At 47.1% G+C, this 16,374-nt stretch overlaps 3 protein-coding genes across 3 annotated transcripts; all 3 read left to right on the top strand.

The window, feature by feature from the left end:
• Positions 1 to 870: 870 nt before the first annotated feature.
• On the top strand, positions 871 to 2,352 carry ugp1 (UTP glucose-1-phosphate uridylyltransferase; the record flags this gene model as incomplete). The annotated part of the gene is made up of 1 exon (XM_057268008.1): positions 871 to 2,352. The coding sequence occupies one exon, from the start codon at positions 871 to 873 to the stop codon at positions 2,350 to 2,352; it is 1,482 nt and encodes a 493-aa protein (XP_057118685.1).
• A 1,985-nt stretch (positions 2,353 to 4,337) lies between these two features.
• Positions 4,338 to 6,198, top strand: N7481_008788 (fungal specific transcription factor domain-containing protein; the record flags this gene model as incomplete). Its single annotated transcript, XM_057268007.1, has 4 exons — positions 4,338 to 4,598; positions 4,761 to 5,089; positions 5,142 to 5,462; positions 5,535 to 6,198. 4 exons carry the CDS (start codon positions 4,338 to 4,340, stop codon positions 6,196 to 6,198), a joined length of 1,575 nt encoding a protein of 524 aa, XP_057118684.1.
• Positions 6,199 to 6,808: 610 nt separating this feature from the next.
• Positions 6,809 to 9,446, top strand: N7481_008787 (Zn(II)2Cys6 transcription factor; the record flags this gene model as incomplete). Its single annotated transcript, XM_057268006.1, has 3 exons — positions 6,809 to 7,318; positions 7,385 to 8,091; positions 8,147 to 9,446. 3 exons carry the CDS (start codon positions 6,809 to 6,811, stop codon positions 9,444 to 9,446), a joined length of 2,517 nt encoding a protein of 838 aa, XP_057118683.1.
• Between the last annotated feature and the right edge of the window lie 6,928 nt (positions 9,447 to 16,374).

Here is a 16,374-nt window from a genome sequence, read left to right as displayed (position 1 = left end):
CTCTCCATCTTTCCTCTCTCCATTGATCCGTGAGTATTCCTTGATTTCCTTTCTATTCCCCCTCCCTGTCACTTGTACCTGGTACTCTGTACTTTCCACCTCCCAATTCGCCTTATCGGGCCACTGTTGTTGGTACTACTGCTCTCTCCTCTCTGCCACTGTCGACATGATCGACATGCGTGGCGACTAACCCCTCCTCTGTGTTGGCGTGGACGTTTCCTGTGTTCGCCTTGAAAATCTCCTCTCCACCAATTTCCCAATTCCTTTTGTCCCTTTCTTTCTTCTGCCCCGCCATCTCTTATCTTGTTGTTGTCCGCTACCCCCATCCACTGCCCGTCGCATCTCCTCTACCTTAAGCTCTCCACTAACTGCTATCCCCAACAGTCGCAGCCTCCAAAAAACCCCCCCTACAATCCTCCACAATGGCTGCTAAGGCGCTGCCTACTCACCTTGCCCCCCGCGGCCGATGCTTCGTCCGGTTCTTTCTCCGGGAAGCACCATGGCAAGTCGCAGTCCCACATGGTAAGTGCCTCACCGCTGCCTCCTTGAGGAGTCGAGAAAAGAGAAGAGTTGCACTTTGTATGCCTTTGTATTTGCGTTGCGGACATCACACATTTTTACTGGATCGTTCTTGCCGGGACCATCGCATTGTCTATTCATCCCGTGGATCGCAGTGCTTCTACTTCTGCCCCTCCCCAGGGTGGTCTCTGTTTACTTCCCATACCTCACTCCTTCCTTCATCTACTCGCCACCTTCTGTTCTCCCCTCCCCTCCCCCATCTACTCTCCTCTACTCGATCGGCTTGCTACACATTTTCCTAATTCATCCTCCTACCACCCCTTTCGCCTTTTTGTACCCCTCATGCTAATAATGCCCCACTCACTCCAGGCTTTCGAGAATGCCTCCACCAGCGTGGCTGCCTCGCAGATGCGCAATGCCCTGAACGCCCTCTCCGACTCCGTCACTGAGCCCGCCGACAAGAAGCGCTTCGAGACCGAGATGGACAACTTCTTCGCCCTCTTCCGTCGTTTCCTCAATGACAAGGCCAAGGGTAACGCTGTCAACTGGGACCGCATCGCTCCTCCCCAGCCCTCGCAGGTCGTCGGCTACGACGAGCTCGGTGCTGATGCCTCCGTTGAGTTCCTGAACAAGCTGGCTGTCGTCAAGCTGAACGGTGGTCTCGGTACCTCCATGGGTTGCGTCGGCCCCAAGTCCGTCATCGAGGTCCGTGAGGGCATGTCTTTCCTCGACCTGTCGGTCCGCCAGATTGAGCACCTCAACCGCACCTTCAACGTCAACGTCCCCTTCGTCCTCATGAACTCCTTCAACACCGACCAGGACACCCAGTCCATTATCAAGAAGTACGAGGGCCACAACGTCGATATCATTACCTTCAACCAGTCCCGCTATCCCCGTATCATCAAGGACTCCCTCCTCCCCGCCCCCAAGAGCTTCGATGCTCCCCTCCAAGACTGGTACCCTCCCGGTCACGGTGACGTCTACGAGTCCCTCTACAACTCCGGCACTCTCGACAAGCTGATCGAGCGCGGCATTGAGTACATCTTCCTGTCCAACGCCGATAACCTCGGCGCCGTCGTCGATCTCCGCATCCTGCAGCACATGGTTGACTCCAAGGCGGAGTACATCATGGAGTTGACCGACAAGACCAAGGCCGATGTCAAGGGTGGTACCATCATTGACCAGGACGGCAAGGTCCGCCTGCTGGAGATCGCCCAGGTCCCCAAGGAGCACGTCAACGAGTTCAAGTCCATCAAGAAGTTCAAGTACTTCAACACCAACAACATCTGGATGAACGTCCAGGCCATCAAGCGCGTTGTCGAGGAGAACGAGCTGGAGATGGAGATCATCGCCAACGAGAAGTCCATCCCCGCCGATAAGAAGGGTGAAGCCGACCAGGCCATCTACCAGCTGGAGACCGCCGTCGGTGCCGCCATCCGCCACTTCAAGAACGCCCACGGTGTCAACGTGCCCCGTCGCCGCTTCTTGCCCGTCAAGACCTGCTCCGACCTGATGGTCGTCAAGTCCGACCTGTACCGCCTCGAGCACGGCCAGCTCGTCATGGACCCCAACCGCTTCGGCGGTGTTCCCGTCATCAAGCTTGGCTCTGACTTCAAGAAGGTCTCCGACTTCCAGAAGCGCATTGGCAGTATCCCCCGCATCGTCGAGCTGGACCACCTGACCATCACCGGTGCCGTCAACCTGGGCCGCAACGTCACTCTCAAGGGCACAGTGATCATCGTCGCCACCGAGGGCAGCACTATTGATATCCCCCCTGGATCCGTCCTGGAGAACTGCGTTGTGCAGGGTTCCCTCCGTATTCTGGAGCACTAGATTTAATAATTGAGCCCCGGTCGGGTCTCGGTCTCAGTTTTCTTGCTGTCGTCGATTCGACTTTTTAATTTGGTTTTGGGAGGTGCATTCGATGGAATCATGGAGTATGCTAAAGATGTGCCTTGTACTACATTACAATAATCCAGCGTCTTGTTTTCGGGCTGCACTTTGCGGTCTGGTCTTTTCTTAAGTACGGCAGTTGCATCTATCTCCTCATCATTATTCAATTGATTAGTTGTAGTTGTGTAGTTGTAGTATTGACATGGACACTGGCAGCTGGAGTGCTCTAGTAGTAGCCGTACCATTACTTCAAGTTCCTTTCTGGTTAACTAGTAGCAGGTCATGTCTTTCCCAGACTATTCCGAGGTTGTACTAGTGCATCGATGTCACTGCACTGGCTATTTTGCTCACCAGAAGTGTTTGTTGTTGTTGTTGCTGCTGCTGCTGCTCTCTTTTCCGTCCTCGGATTGGCGGGGTGTTGTTCCCGACGACACTAGTAAACGTCATCTTGACACCAGCCAAAGCAAAGCCCCCTAGGCGTTCCAAGAATGATGTCTTCCCTGTTTGGTCAAAATGAGACAAGGATTTAACAGCCGGGTACTTGATTCTGCGATATTGTTGGTGGAAAGTTCATTCGATGCGGTCTCGGCGGCTGTAGTTACCTCCCAACTGTTCATTTAAGTCCTGGTGAACTTGGTCTTGATCTTGGACATCCTTGCAGGGTTATAAAAATGCACAGGGCTTTACAAGTTTCATTCTACTCTTCCTCGTTTTCTGCTGCGGCTGTCTTTGGCGAGAGATAGTTAGATCCCCCTTGCCATGTGAACAACCAATTAAGACCCTCTCATCCCATTCCAGTTCCCTTTCGCCTCACTGGGTTATAATTCCCTTTCAATCGCCTCTCTTCTCCTCGCCCCCGTCGTCATTTCCGCGGCAAAGGCAAGAATTAGACAATGGCGACTGTTGTTACATTAAAGTGTACTGCGGCGTATACTACAACCACTCTACAACCTCTTAAACAATCACCCAAAACAAGTTCAAGTCGAATTTATCTCACTGGTCCTACTACTAGTATACATTGTTGGTGTCTACCTGCAGTATAGTATTAAAATACCAATACCACGGATCCAATCGATATGACCTCCGATCAACGCCACATCACAACAGGTCCCTCGCCAATCTCAGACCAAAGCAGTCCCCCACCGTTCAAAAATTCCACATCAACCCAAGCACTAGCATCCAGCTCGACCACTGCACCAGCTGCCGGAGGTATGTGTTCAAATTCCTCTAGCAGTTCTACAGCAATAGACCGTGACACACTGGAAACTGCCAGTGGCAGTACAAACACACCATGGAAAAAGCGAGTCTCAACAGCATGCCTAGCATGCAAAAAGTCCAAAAGGAAATGCTCCGGCACACCACCGTGCTCCAATTGTCTCACTTTCGATCGAACATGTGTATTCGATGAATCACTCGATCAGCGCCGGCGAGTCGCTGCCAAGCGAACCGCTGATGAATTATCCTATCATCGTGATTTGTTGAATGATCTTTTTACGCTGGTGAGGGAGGCGGATTCGTGCGCTGCGCAGAGACTTTTGGAGCTTATAAGGGATAGTGCGGGTCCTGAGGATGTTAGGGAGTTTATTCATGAGACGCTTTCTGGGTTGAGTGGGAGGTTGAGGGTTGAGGGGATAGAAGAAGGAGGAGAAGGAGGAGGAGGAGGAGGGGGACATATTTCCGATTCTTTACTTTCCGCAATGAAAACGGGCTCAGTTTCGACTTCGACTTCGACTTCGACTTCGATATCGACTTCGGCATCTCGTGCTTCAGGCTCGAGCTCGGGCTCGGGTTCAGGCGCGAGTCTAGCAGCAAGCGACACAGCCAGAACGGACGAAGAAAATATCCAATCCACCATTTCCAAACTGGAAGATGTTAAAGATGTCATCAATATCGAGGGATCCGAGCCGTCATTTCGCAGTAAAGTCATGGATCTCCATTATATCTGCGATGAGGCACCGATCAAAGTCCCCGCGAAACCTTGGACGAATGTAACGGATGATGATGATCTTGTTTCGCATCTTGTCTCGTTGTATTTTACTTGGGATTATCCTGTACATACGTTTTTGGATCAAGATGTGTTTTTGAAGTATATGGGTGCTTCCGGTGGGAATGGGGCTGGGCCTGAGCCGAGGGAGGGGGAATTTTGTAGTGCATTTTTGGTGAATGCGCTTTTGAGTAATGCCTGTGTGAGTTCAAATTGATTCTTTTCTTTTGTCACTTCGTTTCTTGATTCCATCTTGATTCCAATTTGGTCTTTGGTTGGATGTTTTGCTTTAGGGGTTGTTCACATTGTTTCCGAGCCTCCAATGCTTGGATGATGCTGAGGCTGATCGGTGCGATGCTTTCAGTATTTCTCTGAATTCTCTGAAGCATATGTCATCCCCGGCGACATTTCCTCCAAAGGATGTGACTTTCTCGCTGAAGCAGAACGCCTCAAAGCGGATACTCCCTCCAGACCCAGTCTGGCTACGCTGCAGGGAACGCTTCTGATGTATGAGCGGTATGCGATGTCTCGCGACGATGATCTGGGATACATCATGCTTCATGAGGCCATTCGTATGGGAGAATCGCTCGGACTTATCGGCAGTTCCGGTCCGCATATTACTAGCGAGCAATTGTCCAGGGACATGGATGCTTCGTGTCGGCGGACGGCGTGGGGACTGTTCAATATCGATACGTGGGTGAATAAAACCCACTGCGCTCAGGATTGAAAGGCTAACAAGGTACAGGATGGTTCATACGGGCTTTCTTCGCCCTTGTCTCATTTCCCATGTCAATATGCCTCGTGTTGGCCGCGATGTTGGTCAAGATCAGCTTCTCTGGAGACCGTATCCGACGCATCGGCAGTCACGACCGTCTGAGATCAGTTTGTACTTTGATGAGGCGTGTAATTTGTCGACTATTGCGCGTGATATTTCAAGGAGTATGTTCGGTGAGGAAATATCTGAGCAATTGAATCGCGAGGACTTATATGAGCGGTTGATGCGGTGGAAGGAGTTGTTGCCGGATGAATTCGATGGTGGGATGCCGCCGCATTTGATATTGCTATTGTGAGTAGCCCTGGAGGGTTCTATATTCCTATGTATCCTTCTTCTGCATGTGGCTCACACGACTCATTAAAGAATGCGATTCCATACTCTCGCTGTCAATCTGTTCAGCTGCGTCCCCTACTACGACGTCTCCAACTCCTCTGACGCACCGAAGACACCAGAGAGTCCACGATTTTCACCAGAGCCCAAATACACTGCTTGGAATGTAACGCAAACCGCCGCACAGGGTATTGCAGCACTAACTCGTCTCCATCGTCGCGAGTACGGAATGAGTCGGGCCCACCCGTTCGCTCTCTACGCGATCACTTTGGCCCTTTTCACGATGATGGAGCATCAATCCTTCAATGTCCTCGATCAGGACTTCCTATCCCTTGCTAGCGCATTGTCGATTGTGGCTAGTCGTTCCGCCTTGGGTCGCAATCTCTTCCATATCTTCCGACAATCAGTACGAGCTAAGGCGCAAGGCGACCGCATTCGCGACGCCAGTTCCGTCCCCGACGACTTGAAAGACCTTTTTGACGAGGAACCGACCAACCAGGGCCACACTCGTTTTGATGATTACGCAGAGGGGTTGGAGAAGCTCAACCGAGATGAAAAGTACCACGGCATTGGTGAAGGCCAGAGCCTCCAGGATTATCCCGGCTTGGGTCTTTCCGACATGTTGGATCGATATGAGAGCCTCAGTCTGGGAAAGGACAGCATTTTACCTGCACGACAATATCCGGCTCCATGCTAATAGTAATTAGTATCTGTCGATCACGGGTGGCGTGCGTGTCCCCTCTCCTATGCGGAACTGGGGAACATTAATCCTGGTACGACCAGACCCTTGATTTGTTGGATACTTCGGACATGATATCATTCGGTCATCCGTTGCCTCTCCACAAAACCTGATACATTACCGCTCAGATCCAGTCATTTCCAGAAATCTCGCCTGGAACCAGGGAGTGTTGGACGATTAACCAGCAAAATCTGCATTTGATGATCTTTTTTTTATTTAACTTATCCGCCTTCTCATTTGCGCCCTCTTGTTTGCGCCCGCACTGGCCTTTCTAGCCACTCATAGTGCCCGCTCATGACCCACTCCACACAGCCGGGAGCTATGACTACCTCCCCACGAGAGGTAGACCGACTTCGCCAAATCAGATGAAGGATTGTCCCTGGCCGAGGAGATGTTGGAGTGGGGTGAGTGGAACTTCTTGACTTGACTTATAAATGAACACATACCTCATTTCATCATCGCTCCTTCATCTATCGGTCGGCTGTCAAATTCTGTAAATTAATCTCCTTGATCGACTCAACCGACGCATGTCGCCCTACACCTCTATACCACCACCACCCCTGCCATCATGTCTCGTCGGAGCAGTCAGGGGTACGACATCCCTGTCAATAACACGAATCATCCAAACTGGACGCCTCCTTTGGCTATTAATCCCAATTCATCAATGCCTCTTGATGAAATGTCTACAGCGCCCACGCGGTCCATGGACTTGAACATGCTGCAACCACACTTACCCTCCCCTCCTATCCGGAATCACGTAGAGCATAACAATATGCATGGCAGCAAGGTCGCTATACCTCGCATCACCGGACCGAATATCAATCGAGCACGTCGACGTTCAGCTCGAGCCTGTGAAGCGTGCCGACAACGAAAAATCAAGTGCGACGGGGTAAAGCCAACGTGCGGGCAATGCAACTACCACAATAATCAATGCTCCTATGAAGATGTCAAGCGGGTGAGAGAACAGAAGGAGTTGCAGCTTCTCGGACATCGCGTGGAGTATTATGAGCACCTGCTGCGCAGCTTGGAAACAGAAGTGGAACCGCATGCAGCGCGCAAAATCCGAAAAACGCTGAAGGTAAGCATCGACAATCGATTGTTTTGACAAAGAGTTCAGCATTTGACGAATTCGTGCTCCATACAGTGTAAAGGCGCCAAAAAGTCCGAAACCGGCAATAATGGCGAGGACTCGGATTCTTCTGTTGGTTCTCTCGAGGACATCGATGAAGTGGGTGAAGACTTGAACCGCGATGAGAGCACTCGAGCGGCTGGCTTCTTTGGCAAGAATTCCGAGGTCTCGTGGATGCAACGTCTGGAGCATAATGTCGACCGCGACTCTACTATATCCCCTTCTCCCATCACGCCGTTTTATTCGAGTGACACCCAATCCTCTTCCCACCGGAAGTCGTCTCGCGATGTTTCCCTTCACATTATGAACTATCATCTAGACGACCTGGCCATTCCACCGCTCGACGACGCCGACCCCTTTGCCGTGCCGCCCCGTGCCGTCGCCGACGAATACTTCAATGCCTACCTGACTTTTGTTCACCCATCCTTCCCAGCCATTCGGAGAACGACATATGTCGCCCAGTATCGGCAATTTTATGACGTCCCGTCCAACCCACCGCGAAAATGGCTCGGAATTCTCAATATGATTTTCGCCATCGGATGCCACTATTCTCAGCTCGCTGAGCCCAATGCTAGTCGCCGGGAGGATGACTCGGTTTATCTAGCCCGGGCACGGAAATTGGTTTTCGACGAGAATATTCTGTTTGACCACCCGGACTTGCAGCAAATCCAGCTTGAGCTTCTGATGGCCTTGTATCTTCTGTGCCTGGGACAGGTCAACCGGTATGTGATCGCAGCACGTCAGGCAACTGATATTCAAATATTCTAACGAAAACAGGGCATCCAAGTTTTCCAACATGGCACTACACTCTGCGCTCTCGCTCGGTATCAATCTTCGCAACACAGACGGTCGCATTCACGATGGGGCAAAGGAGGCTCGTGGTAGATTATGGTGGTCCATCTATTCGCTGGAACACCTACTCATCTCAATGAATGGCCGAGCCTCCTGTGTGAGCGACAGCCTTTGCTCTGTACCGCTCCCGATGCCAGCTGAAGAAGAGACATTCGATGATCCCGAGGTGCAGCTGCTAGTTCAGAACTCAACTCGTCGTGAGGATCAACTCAGGCCCACTCTCTTGGAAACACAGAATCAGCGCAGAACGTCGGCTTCCTGGATTGCATCCCGCGATCCATCGTCGTCGCTCTTCTTCCATCACCTCGTCGATCTGACTCTCATCTCGCAAGCCGTTCTTAGCAAGGTCTACAGCATTGAGGGCATCCGTGAAGGCACGAGCCAGACGGAATTCCGAATCCAAAGTTACAGTCGGAGCCTCAATCGCTGGGTATCTAAACTCACCCCCAGCTACCAGTTCAGTCTCCCAGACACCGGGTACTGGAAGGTCAATCCCAACCTGGAAGATGATTCCATCCCAAACACACGGGAAAGAGTCTGTCTGGCGATGAATTACTACTCTGCAAGAATCACTCTTTGCAGACCGTGCCTTACCCAATCACCGAGCACACCACCCACCGCCAGTCCGAATCCTACAAACCCACGACAATCACAACCATCCGCACGCACCAAACTCCGCGCAGAAATGGCCACAAACTGCCTCCAAGCCGCATGCTCCCTCATCTCAATCTTGCCAGATACCCCCGAGCTCTCCTGGATAGCCCGCAAGACTCCCTGGTGGAGCGTCCTGCATTTCCTCATGCAATCCACGACCGCCCTCCTCCTCGGACTATCATATTGCTCCTTCTCATCCCCGCCGATGAATTCCAGTGTCGATAACTCGGAACAGTCAACATCACAGTCCTCCAACACCACTCCGTCTAGGTCCCCACCACGCCCACTCCTGGAGGCGGATCTAAACATCGCGGTTACAGAGACCAAGAAGGCTCTCACGTGGATTCATACAATGGCTGCCATGGACCCTGCCGCCTGTCGTGCGTTTAAGCTCTGCGATGGACTGTTGCAGAAAATTGCGCCGGGATTGGCCCTCGACTTGTCGGATTGGCCGAGTGTGGATACGCTTCCTGGTGGTGATTATCTTATGGATGAACGAATGACGAGATTGGATGAATTGGTGGATTTTGAAGGCGGTGCTGGGGATGGTTACTTTGATTATTCAGGTTAATAAGGAGCATAGGCGTACTCCAGCCCTGGAGGCTGTGCCACAGTGGACCTCGGGATGATCGATTCTGCCCGTACTATATCTATGATATATATCATGATGATGATTATCAACGCGATCAACAAATTTTAATTTCATGATTCTGCTCAGTTTTAATCTGACTCCGGAAAGAGATAGAAAACCTTTGGAATTTACATGCAAATCCATCATTGATTTATCAAGCCTACTACCTGGGACCTTTGGTTCCAAGGAGGTTGCTCCCATTCGGAAGCCTGAAATTTTGAATCGACGGTATGACTGGAATAAATAGTTAGTGGTACCGGTAATTAATACATACTATCCAGCACCAGAACGGGAACACTTAGTACTACTAGTGAACCTTGAAAACCTTGCATTTCCAACGCAAAGGACTCAGGACCTCTTCCACATAACCGAGAATTCCGCAAATACTAACTATGAGATGTGCAATCTACGCGAAGAGCCGTACTAGTACCAGATAAATCGCACAACCTGGAGAGTACAGGCTGATAACCATGAGCTTTGTAGGTGTGGCTGTTTCCGGGGCGAAAGATTGGCCCTCTGTAATTTCACGTGGGGGCTATGCATGGAAGTATTTACAACTAGAATATGAGGACCTGTGAAATCGACGCCGAAAATGGCCGCTTTTGGCGCCAGAAACGGCCGCCCTTTCCACCCATAACTTGGAAAACGAGCCGCCGCTTGACCGCCCTCCTTTCCAGTACCTATCTATTTCGCACCCACCTAGCAATCTTAAGTCACCGTCCGGCGACGAGATTAGCGCCCGTTCGACATTCACTCACTTCCCTGCGATTCCACCTGCCACTAAACGACGCCGAAAATGGCTCCCCTTTGCAGCCCCATCCAGGCGACCTCTCTTTTCGTCTCCTCTCGCCAGGCGCCTATAAGATGCCTCTGCTCCCTCCCCTCTCTCTCAGTAAACTTAAGTCTCTCTTCATCACCAGAGATACAATTTGGCAACAATTCTACATTTTAGCAATTCTTGCATTAGAAAAATTCATGCAACGAGTAATTTGTGCTGGAGTATTACGTTCACTGATCAATGATCGCTTAATCAAGGCACAGGAGATATGATGACGATGCACGTCGAACACGAAAGGTCATAAAATACGCACTGTATATGCACTACACATCTTCGATAGGGTATGATAGGCCGAGGGCGGTTAGTGTCTCAGATAAGATTGATTCTTTTGGCTTTTGCCTATCCTACTTATCTTCAAGTAGTCAACCACACCCCCGCGAACCTATCAGCATGAAACCGGGAAAATGTTTGATTTCTTGTCTTTTTTTTGTTGAAGGGCCACCTAGGGCCACCTAGAATTTCTGTTCGCTTATGCAATTACGGCTTTAGGTAAAAATACAAGATGAGTGAGGACAGTCTAGAAAGCTTAATATAATTTCTGCGAGTCAGTGCTCGGCTCTCCCTCGATCGCAACTCTAAACTAGAAGTCAAAGTGACGGTATAATCTCAACGTGGCGATCACCCGCAGAATGTTTGCTAGTATTACTTGGAGGTAACGGCCAGTCCTTTGTTGACCGTATCTAAATCTTAGACAGTTACAAACGTTGGTTTGGGGTAGTAGATATACTTCAAGAAATCAACAGCCTCTTCTGTAGATAGCGGAGCTTGTGGCATACTAATTATAAGGTAAGGAAAGCCAAAACCCAGAATTATCTGCTGTTAAAATATATACCTGGCCCGTCTCTCACAAACGAATACCTATACATATATCTACGTTACATATCCTAATTTACTCAGATGCCTTTTTTATAAGAGTTGTTTTATGGTGGTATTTTTTTTGTCTCTTCAATCTCCTAGGGCTTATAGAAGAGACAGACTTAATAGTAGCTATTATAAACTAGAGCCTTACTTTTCAAGTAGCTAGGGGTTAGAATTTGTCTTGATAAAACTAAGATAAGAACAGTAAATCCAAGACAGTAGTAAATATTTGCAGATACTAACTAGTGTAATGGGGAATTCCGCTCTCAACACCGGTATCCCATAGTCAGGTGATTGGGGCCTTAGTAACAAGGCAGCCATATCGTTTCGGAAGAATAAGTAGCGTTCGTTCGATAGTATCAATAACAACATGCATGTTCCCCCTTAAGAGTTATTCTTTCTGCGCGGTCTGATGAGGCTGAGGTTGCGGTATCGGTGTATCGCATGTCCATGAAGACTCGAATGTCTTACTAGTCGCATCTCTATAGCGTCACGCACTGTCTACTACCCTCCTGCACTCTGCGAGTGTGGTGGTTTTGTCCTCTTGTGATCGACCCGTCTGCTTGACAGACTGCCATTGAGCGTTCCCATCTTACACTAGGTATAATAAAAGTAATAGTATATTTATAAATCCTGCTCAAATACGCTATAAGATTTGGTTAGGAATCAACGTAAATATTATATATTTGTGGGTAGTAAAATTCAAGCATTGCCTCTTAGTAAGAGGCTGTTAATTACTGACCTAACGTTAGATAAGGTTAGTACTATAATAACTCCTTTACCTAGCTAGAGGTATATATTTGCTAAGAAGCTGCTAACTTACTCTAGGAGTAGCTATTTACCCCTGAAAGTAAGTATATTTAGGTTATTACCCTACTACTGTATAAATACGTTTTTATCTGCTGTTTTAGAAATAAACTATTATATAAACTATCAAGGTGTATGTAAACCTACCTTAATAAAAAGACTATAATGAATCAGTAACCGCTATAAAGTACTCCTTTTTCGTATTTGTTTAAGACCTATCCTAAATGCTTAAATATATGTGTGAAATATAGAAAAAGAAAATATAACTGTGGGCTTTGGCGAATAGTGTCAGGGCGCGGGCGGACAGGATAGTAATAGGAGGAGATCCACCGGATCAGTTCGTATCAGGAAGTATTCTAACTATTCAGATTGCGGGCAGACGGGCAGACTAGCCTAAGCTAATTTACAAGACGTGGCTCGAGGAGCCATATACGGATCAGAATCTAAGATACAGATAAACAAAGCTAAGATCACGTACCCGTGATCTTACTAGAACAGGCCTGGCGGGCCCGTACAGACAACCTCTCAGGTCGCACCGTGACAAATAGCTGTTAAATAATATATTATTTTTATACTTATTTTTAGCTATAGTACTCACCTATCTCTTTTTGAATTAATAGCCTTTCTTTCAATGTAGAGGCGGTAGAATATACTGCTTCTTCAGAATAAAGTTTACCCGGTCTTGACAAAGACTTGCTAACACTGGTGAGAGTAAATACCTTATTAATGCTTATGTTTCGCTGTACTATTTTTCTGAGTAGAATATATCTTTTTTGCAACTAACTAATTACTGCGGTATATACCAATACGCTGATCAACCTAGTGGATCTGTATACTATTACCTATACAATAGACCTAATGTTTCTCTGGCTAAGCTTTACCCTATCACCAAAGTTAAAGCGATTTTTATTCTTCTGAACACAGTTATTATGGTAAAGGTGGTGAAGCACTAAGTCCTCTAAAAAGTATGCCTGGTGAAAGACTACCCAGAGTAGAGATTATCTCCATAAGCTTTCTCACGTGTATTTCCTATTAGTCCGCAGCCCCCAGGCTGTAGCCTTGATTTTTTTTCAACCTAGAATGATGCCTTGGCTTCTAGGCGAGCATAATCAGACCCTTGTCCCTGTCAGGCCAAAATAACCGCAACATAGCCAGGAGGAATCTAAGCGGATCCCAATTGCACGATCCACAAAGGGTCACCTAGTCGCCCATGTCCGTCCGGACTCACTGGTGTACAGTAAAAGACTCGGTTTTGCGGTTTTAATTTGTTTGTGTTTGCTAGATCATTCGGTCAGCGGTCTGATCCAGTGGCCAGCTGACAGTGACAGACACCAGGCCTGGTTGGCCTATGGGCCGGGGCTCGTGAGCTGACTGGGACTAGGGGCTGCGGCCTGCGGGGCATTGACCAGAATATGAGGGCTGGTGGCCCGGCAAGCTACTGGCCAGGCGATGCATGTCCAATGTTGAGGAACCGTGGTGGAAGGACTGTGGATTTACGGGCTTAGTATACTACATGCACTCTTTGGTAATCCGCCACTGCCCAGCCCTAATTATTGCGGCCGTAAATGCATTCTGAACGGGCTTTCGTCAAAGATATTCAAGCGACAATCTACTGGCAAGCTATATGAGTCAGCAATAAGATCTTCAATCACTGATCAGATATTCGACCCGCTGTCTGCGATCAGCCTTTCTTTTCTTCTATTCATCAATTCAACGCCAATTAGAGGTGCATCACTATTCTGCTCCAATGGGCAGGATGCCAGTTCAGTTGTGAACTTGCGATACAGAAGTGAATATGTGGTCGGAGTGAAATTGAATCCATCCACCGCCCACCACCCTTCTTTTCACCACCCTCCCTTTTCACCACTGTTGGAATATCCCGGTTGCTGAGATAATGAGGCTGGGCTCACGTGAATACGTGTATCTCCGTCTCTTGGTCTACTTGTATCTTAGACAATATAACACAACACAATCAAGTCCCCTCAATTACATGAACATTGAAGCATCACTTAATTCTTCCAACAAAAATGTTGGAAGAATGGATTAGTGAAGCGTTGAAAAATTGGTCACTGAAAGTCGTTGAAAATGTTGAAGTATCCCGGTTGCTGGGATACTCATGAGGCTGAGATCACGTGCATACACATATACCTGATTTCTCAGTCTACATGTATCTTAGACATAACATGCAATACAATACAATCAACCCCCCTCAATAATATAAGCACTGAAGCATCACTTAATATATTAACAGAAAAATCTATTTAAAAAGACTACTAACACGGAGCCGATGAAAGTCGCTGGAAAAAAATTATTGAAGTTGACTTTTCGAAGTAGACAATGGCATTGTTGAGAAATGGCAATGTTCTTCAACGATCGGTTTCAACGACTTCTGGCATTAACTCTCTCCAACAACTGCCTGAGATAATTACGATAAATCAAATCCTCGAACAATTTTTGGACTATTCCCTTTACCTACTTCCTATCCATACCAAGAATTTCAACGACTTTCTGACACTAATATTTCTAACTTCTAACCAGCCCCTTTAACACCCTTCTCACCTACTCGCTATGCCAATTTTTCAATAACTCAAAATTTGATTATACTAAAGATTCTCTCGAATTAGTTGCTTCAACGTCTTCTTCTAACAACTTCTTTTAACCGCTTCTCATCAGAGTTTTTAAAGTTAAATCGTCTAGCGTTTGTTTTATTTATTAAATAATTCTATAACGCAAAATCTTCTAGCAAACCTCTCTGTTAATACCTTTAATAACCCCTTTAACAATCCCCTCCAGTTATTTTTAACGACTTCTAAATTGAATGCTCCAATATTATTTAATTATTTCTTCAATGTATCTTAGATTTTATAATTTCGATGACTACCTAAAAAAGTTTTCCCTCAATAGCCCCAAAAAATCTTCTTAGGTTAATGGCTGGAAAAGCCGATAAGGCGCACTTAGGGGATAACACTGATTTCCGAAACACTACATCACGAATCAACATAAGAGTTAACTTTGCTAGATTAGGAGCTATGGTTCCTTGTACCGCCCGTGGAAGTACTAACTAAGAAACCTAGGTGAGGACTGAGAAATATAACGTAGGGCATATTAGGTTGTAGCTTCTTATCTTACAGATAATACGCATTTCCTCCTGCTAATATAATATTCCGGTAATTTACGATATATACCCAAAATAAATAAGGCTAACACAGATTATCCGAGAGTAGTTTAGTATATTTAGCAATAAATAGAAATAGAGAATTTCTGGTTTTTTACAAATTTAGTTACTGTAGTGGGGGAATCGCTCTGGTGATGTCAGGTGACGTTATAGGCCTGAGGCCTTACCTTCATGCAGTATATAAGCCCTCGATGATAGTTAACTTACCATCCACCTTTCGGGTCACCAATGTTATTTGCGTTATTTCGGATTGCTAACATTCGAGCCCTTGCTCGAATACTCTGAATGCTGTTTTCTCAGTAGGGCATCGCTTTGTCTACTACTCTCTCTCCTGCACTCTTCGAGTGTGGTGGTTTTGTCCTCTTACGATCGACCCGTCTGCTTGACAGACTGCCAGCAAGCATTCCCATCTTACATTACTTATATAATTAAGCTACATAATACATGCTTATGTTTATATAATATATATAAGTATATTGATAGAACCTTACAAAGAGATACAAGTAATTCAAACAACTTAAATAGCGAAGTCCTCCTAGTCTCTCTAAGTTAGTTTCAGACCTAATATAAGAGAAGAACCGATCGCTTAAGAAGCGTGAATATTTATACTTTTAGCTCAAGGCTTAAAAGTTGTTAGATCTATATATATCGCCGCGAAATGCTATTTGCTTTTAGAGGCGTGATATTTTCTGGGTTTGGTTTAATGCTATCTTACTTTATATAATATTGGCAGTGCAGTTGGAAAGTGTGTGTCAGGGTCTATCTGGACGTAGACACTGTATTAAACTCTGTTATCTAAACTTGCCTTCTAGCCTAATATAATATTGGCAGTAGCCGTTTACAGCTCTTTATTCGAGGTCGTCCTTTGGTATCCTATTAGGACGCCAGAGAGAAGTGCTAATATTATGAGTTATCACTATATCCAAAAAATTCTCTGTATCACAGGGATCTGCCTTGCTGCTTTAATGATTACTCTTGTACTGCCTTGCGGAACCCGAAGCTATTGATGAAGCAGAGTTAGTCAGAAGCCGAGATTTCAGTCTCCAAACTCGCTTATATAAGGACTACCGGATTATAAGATAGTGTGATTAGCTGGACCTGCCGTCCCGCTGGGTTTGGCTAACAAAGCTTTACTCCTAGGATTCTCGAATCTCTTGGTCAGCTAGGTTTATTTTAAAAAGTGATTTTTT

The sequence above is a fragment of the Penicillium waksmanii genome (assembly GCF_028829765.1).
Source record: "Penicillium waksmanii strain IBT 27052 chromosome Unknown utg000008l:1.0-5622682.0:1.0-5626561.0, whole genome shotgun sequence".
NCBI lineage: Eukaryota > Fungi > Ascomycota > Eurotiomycetes > Eurotiales > Aspergillaceae > Penicillium > Penicillium waksmanii.
This window is presented reverse-complemented; position numbering and strand designations above follow the sequence as displayed.